This window comes from Bos indicus x Bos taurus, chromosome 1 (genome assembly GCF_003369695.1).
Source record: "Bos indicus x Bos taurus breed Angus x Brahman F1 hybrid chromosome 1, Bos_hybrid_MaternalHap_v2.0, whole genome shotgun sequence".
Taxonomy (NCBI): Eukaryota; Metazoa; Chordata; class Mammalia; order Artiodactyla; family Bovidae; genus Bos; species Bos indicus x Bos taurus.
The window spans coordinates 101,812,269-101,818,744 of NC_040076.1; the positions used below are offsets into that span (position 1 = coordinate 101,812,269).

At 35.1% G+C, this 6,476-nt stretch overlaps 1 protein-coding gene across 1 annotated transcript in view; it reads left to right on the forward strand.

Moving 5' to 3' along the window:
• The window catches only part of SI (sucrase-isomaltase), a 114,358-nt gene extending 113,056 nt beyond the window's left edge, over positions 1-1,302 (forward strand). The window contains exon 47 of the mRNA XM_027552332.1: positions 851-1,302. Within this exon, the coding sequence (XP_027408133.1) occupies positions 851-919 (69 nt within the window). The 3' untranslated portion in view covers positions 920-1,302. The remainder of the gene's footprint in view (positions 1-850) is intronic.
• The last annotated feature ends 5,174 nt before the right edge of the window (positions 1,303-6,476 follow it).

The following is a 6,476-nucleotide window of genomic DNA, read 5'->3' on the forward strand; positions in this document are numbered from 1 at the left end:
CAGTTTCAAATCTAGCTGTTAGATACTAAGAACATTATTTACCTGTTATGTTTTAAACTCTTCTACTATAATGTGTGGGAAATTCTAAGGTGCTCTAATAAAGAATAAATTGTATAATGTCCCTACGTGCATACTTGGTATTTGGTTAGCAGTAAAAGAATGCTCATAATCTTCTTCTTCTCTTACATATTTGATGATTGAATCCAACTTTCTGAGCTAAAGGCACTGAGAGTCATGTGAGTGTATCAGAGCAATGGAAAAGTCTAGTGAATTCATTATATTACAGATGATTATTTAAGTACAGCTGCTTCATTAGTCACCTCCCTACTTAGTCCCTATATGGTCTGATAGAGATTCTCTCCAGTGAAAGAAAGTAACATACATGCAATGAAATCATTGGCAATAAATTCAGCATAAAGCCCTTTGAGACCGATGCAAAAGGAAGCATATTACTAAAATCTAAATTCTGTGTGTAGATGACTGGATAATATTTGAGGGCAGAAAGCATAAAGGTATATGTAATGCAATTATAATTGAGTATTTATGAGTCATAGAGAAAGAGAAAAGTTGTAGAAATAACCGGTAAATAGTTTCTGATTGTGTTTTGACAGCTATTCGCCCTCTTTGAGACTTATTTTCATCATCTGTATAATGGGTGGTTGGGCTGGAAGTACTACTGAAATGGTTGCAAACTCTCTGAAGTAAAAATTCATCAAAATAGGAAAGAAAAACAAGCTATAATGTGTTTACTTATAAAGTATTTATTTATGGAATTAGTTTTTGTTGAAAAAAACCCACAGTTCTGATTAAACAATTAATTACCATTTTTGTTTTTTTTTTCTTTTTTAAGATATTAGACATTGATCTAACAGGGAATAATGTTACGCTAGATGAACCAATAGAAATCAACTGGTCATGAAGATCACCATCAGTCCGAGTTGTCAAAGAGAAATTAACACCTGGATTTAAGCTTCATCACCATACTTATAGTTTACCCTCTTCACTTGTTTCTTATATTGTGTAAAATATGATTTTAATAACATCTATCTAAAGTTATTGCAGAGTGTTCATCAATATTAATATTAATTATATACTATTAACATGGCCTAGATTCAATTTTTAAATATATTTAGTAGAATTTAATGGTTCTAGTTGCTTTTACTAAGTATCAGCTGAAACTGTAATCTAATTACTAAATACATGTGTGTGTAACTAAGATATAGTTAAAACAGGTGATTTTTAAATTAAGCAAAAATTTTGTAATTTTATATGACATTTTCTTCAATGTTTAGTAGATTTAAGTTACGCACCACCAATTGTCATCAGATTTAATTATTTCTTATTCTGTACATTTAATTAGAAAACAAAAAATAAAATGTATTTAAATATAAATAATGTACATTTTTCTTTATTTTCCAAAAGGAAATTGTCTTAGTTTGGGTTGCTGTAAGAATTTACCATAGATTGTGTGGCTTAAACAAAAAAAATGTATTTCCCACAGTTCTGGGAAGTTTGAGATCAAGGCACCAGCAGATCTGGTGTCTGGTGAGGGCCCTCTTTCTGCTTTGCAGACAGTCAGTTTCTCCTTGTGTCCCCACATAGCAGAAAGCAAAGAGAAAAGATCTGAGCTCTCTGACATCTCTTCTTATAGGACACTATTTCCATTCATGAGGGCTCCACCCATATGACTGTATATGTCCCAAAGTTGTCATCTCTAGATACCAATTTGTCAGAAATTAGGGGTTCAACATATGAATTTGGGGAAGGGGGACACAAGCTTCAGGCCAGGGCAGAAATCCAGATTTCTTCCTCTAGCTTTCCTTTATGGATAGGAGAAAAAAACATTACTATCTATTTATTTAATTAGCTGAATAAATTACCTTAGCTCATTCATTCTGGTTGAATGACTAAGTCATGATTTAAAATAATATTCATTGGTATTTTTTTTCCTTTCTTTTTTTAAATTTTTTTAAAATTTTATTTTATTTTTAAACTTTACAATATTGTACTGGTTTTGCCAAATATCGAAATGAATCCGCCACAGGTATACATGTGTTCCCCATCCTGAACCCTCCTCCCTCCTCCCTCCACATACCATCCCTCTGGGCCACTATGGAGAACAGTGTGGAGATTCCTTAAAAAACTGGAAATAGAACTGCCTTATGATCCAGCAATCCCACTGCTGGGCATACACACTGAGGAAACCAGAAGGGAAAGAGACACGTGTACCCCAATGTTCATCGCAGCACTGTTTATAATAGCCAGGACATGGAAGCAACCTAGATGTCCATCAGCAGATGAATGGATAAGAAAGCTATGGTACATATACGCAATGGAGTATTACTCAGCCATTAAAAAGAATTCATGTGAATCAGTTCTAATGAGATGGATGAAACTGGAGCCTGTTATACAGAGTGAAGTAAGCCAGAAAGAAAAACACCAATACAGTATACTAACACATATATATGGAATTTAGAAAGATGGTAACAATAACCCTGTATACGAGACAGCAAAAGAGACACTGATGTATAGAAGTCTTATGGACTCTGTGGGAGAGGGAGAGGGTGGGAAGATTTGGGAGAATGGCATTGAAACATATATACTATCATGTATGAAACGAGTTGCCAGTCCAGGTTCGATGCACGATACTGGATGCTTGGGGCTGGTGCACTGGGACAATCATTGGTATTTTTTAACATTTAAGTTTCTTTGAATCTACTCAACCAACTAATATCTGGAACAATATATAATTTTTCCTAATTAAAAAAATTTGAATGTTGTTATAATTGAAATATTCAAGAGAATTCATAACTCAGAAGAGCTCAGTCACATTCTCAGTTGTGCTAACTCTTTGCAACCCCATGGATGGTGGCCCACCAGGCTCCTCTGTCCATGGAATTTTTCAGTCAGTACTAGAGTGGGTTGCCATTTCCTACTCCAGGAGATCTTCCCGACCCAGGAATTGAATCCACATCTCTTGTGTCTCCTGCATTGGCAGGTGGATTCTTTACCACTGAGCCACTAAGGAAGCCCCCATGTTACACTTGATCTTAGCCAAAAGGCTCAGAATACAAGGATGCCATAATGATAATGATGGCTATAATCCAAAACACAAGAAATATGTGTTGGAGAGGATGTTTATAAAAGGAAACTTTGATAGACTGTTGGTTGGTGGGTGATAAATTAGAAAAAAGTACATACATATGATTTTGAATAAATGTAAAGAAAGTGGCTTTTTTATCACATAGATTTGGGAAAGTCATTCTAGGTGAGAAGAAATACAAGATTAAGGGAGGAGCAAGCTAACTGGCACCAAGATCTCTGCAGGGAACAAAATATACTTATATACTTAGTCTAACTGAAGTTAATATTTTTATTAACTTACATCAAAGGTGTGAGAGCAACTGCACATTACATACAGAGGACGCTCCCTGGGAGATCTTCTGGTTCAACTAGGTAGGAAATGTTGAGACATTTTTTGAGCAGTTGAAAGACTGCAGAGGAGATTGTGGTGTTTTTATCTTTTGTCATTACAAATTTTCGTCAATACAAGTTTCAAAATTGATACAGTTTGCATAAATTAAGGGAAATGAAATATTATGTTACTACCCTATATATGTTTTACTTTTCCAGATAGTAACTCTTAGACTCCAGAGCTTGAATGTAGTCACAAACTTATCGAAAAATAAATCTCACAGTGTCTCTTGAGAGCATGTATTGTATCTTATGGTTACTGAGTACTACAGATTGCGGTTGTCCAAAAGACATATTTTTCTCTTCTCAAAATTTAAATATTTCTCTTCTTATAATTTATTTAATTGAAATTGTTGGAGAAATTATTTGAAGTTTATTCTTTCGTAAAATTCGTTTTCTTCTGCTTCTTGTCTATTTGTATAGCTCCTTGTTATATTTTTATGTATTCTGGACATTATCTGAATAGTTGGATGTAAATTTGTTTCTTTTTAAACTTGACATATCATATAGGCCATGAAATTATCAGTCATTTCATCAAATAATTATTTTCTTTATTACCCAGGTCTTCCACATTTTGTTCCTGATGTATGTTACTACCATATCTGACTAAGCTTTTTCTATTTTAATATATATATTTCATTTCTTAATGTCATTTTAGTAAATATTTTAAAGATCTTTGATATAATTTTGTGTTTACTATTGACATGAAAATTGCTTCACTTTTTAAATGAATACTAATAATATGTAGTGACCACATGTAATTTTATTTTAAAATGAGATTACATGAAATAGGTTAATTGGAAAAAAAACAAATCTATTACTTTATTTTAGTCCTTTTATCACTGTGGACTTTATAACATCACCAACTAGTATTTCATTTCTCAACACTGAGTTTGGGAAAAAATTATAGCTCATGTAGGTGAAATCCTTACTTGAAATATCTGATACATTATGATACAATATTCAAAGAAGTCACAGTGTATGAATTGAGAAAAATAATTATCTAGAAGTACAATAAGATTAAATAGCATTGAATCAAAACATTTACTCTTAAATTTCATCTGATGTGATAGTTTAAATGTGAAAGCTATTATCAATACACAGATGTTATAGTAAGATAAATTTTAAGAATTTGGAAGTAAGATGTCTCCAAAATCAACATGCAATGGTTCAGAGCAGAAATATGTAAATTAACTTTAGAGGCATTCCATATCCCTCAAAGGCTCCCTACATCCTTTGCCCTTCACAGGTATTTACTCCTCTACCTCCTACTCATTCTCTGGGCCGTTTCAGCTTCACAGTCAGTAAATGACCAGATCCTTCCACTGTTCAGAATATTCCCTCAGCACATTTTGCTATCCTTAGTGGAAGCTTGACTTCCCCCTTGGCACTGCTTCTGTAGCGCTTTATTGCTTCAACCTTCAGCAATCTGAGCCTCTAGGCCAGATCTCCATGTGGGCTTCACACCTGTGTATGCAACTCTTTTCAGTAGTTTTTTGGACATCTCACAAGCCCCGCAAACGTGAACTTTTCATATCTGAATTCACGATCTTCCCCAAATTTGCAACTCCACTTTAATTGCCAAACTAGCTCTTCATCCATTCCTTTTCACTTCAGAAAATGGCCCCACCATTCACCCAGTATTTCATACCAAAATTAGGAGGTCATCTTTGACAGTGATTTCTTCTTTGTACCCCAGGAATAATATGTCCCCAAATTCTGTAGATTCTAGGTCCTAAATTTTTCTTTCAACTCTTTATCTCTCTAGCTCCTGACATAGTACAAGTCATTTTTATGGCTCATCTGGAATGCCAGAATAGGCCATTAATTACTGTATCTTCCTCAGTTTCCTCAATTATTGCCCCCCCCATTCTCTTTACAAAAGCCAACATGTTTAATAAAAACAACTACAATTACATTGCCTTCATGCTTACTCATCAATGGCTTCCCTTTTCTCTTAGGGTGAAAATAAAGCCATCACATGAGCCTTCCTGATGTATAGTTCTGGTTCTCCATATTCACCTGGTGTCACACTGTCCTTCACTTTCCCTACTTCAGTTATACTTATCTTCTTTGTGTTTCTAGAAATGCTATGCTTCTTCCAACTTGAGTCATTTGAACCTACTCTTCTATGGGACACTCCCCCCACCTCCCCCCACACGCACACCATGGGGAATGGCATGCAGTATCTCCATGGAGTAAGAAATGACAACCCACTCAAGTATTCATACCACTAAAAATTCCATGGACTGAGGAGTCTGGCACGCTATAGTCTATGGGGACACAAAGAGTCGGACATGACTGAGGGACAACATGGGTGGGCATGCAATATTTCAGTTCCCTGGCCAGGGAACAAACCCAAGCCCCCTACAGTAGAGTCTTAACCACTGGACCACCAAGGAAGTCCTTCTATGGACACTTATTGTTCTCTATGTGTAATAGCACATCTGATTCCCTCACTTCCTTTAGGTGCTTGAAAGTGGTTGCCTTCTCAATGAGGTCATCCCTGACCAGACTGCTGTACTTCCTACCCCCCTTCAATGGTTCATCTTTAGCACTTTTTACCATAAAAGACACTATAATGTTTATTCTTATATTTGTCTACCTGCTTGTCTACCTGCCCCCAGAATGTGAGCTCTTTGATGCCCAACTCTTAGAAAAGCACCTTCCAATGAATAGATAATAAATATTTTTGGAGAAATTAATTCACCTTCTTTAACTCTCCTGACAACACAACATTTGTATAATTGTCTCTATTTTTTTTTTTTAATGAGAAATCTGATTGTTAAGGTCAGCCAGCATGAAAGTAGCAGAACAGTGATTTGAATCTCAGCTATTTTAGCTGCAAGGTGTTCTGGTTTGATACTCTTGCATGCATTTGCTTGAATCAGGAGTGGCAGATAAAAAGGTGTTTCCTCCAAAAGAATGTTTACTATTTTCCATAGATTCATTATTTCTATGTTAAATGATGCCTATTAGGAGGAAACAGAAATCAGTATTAT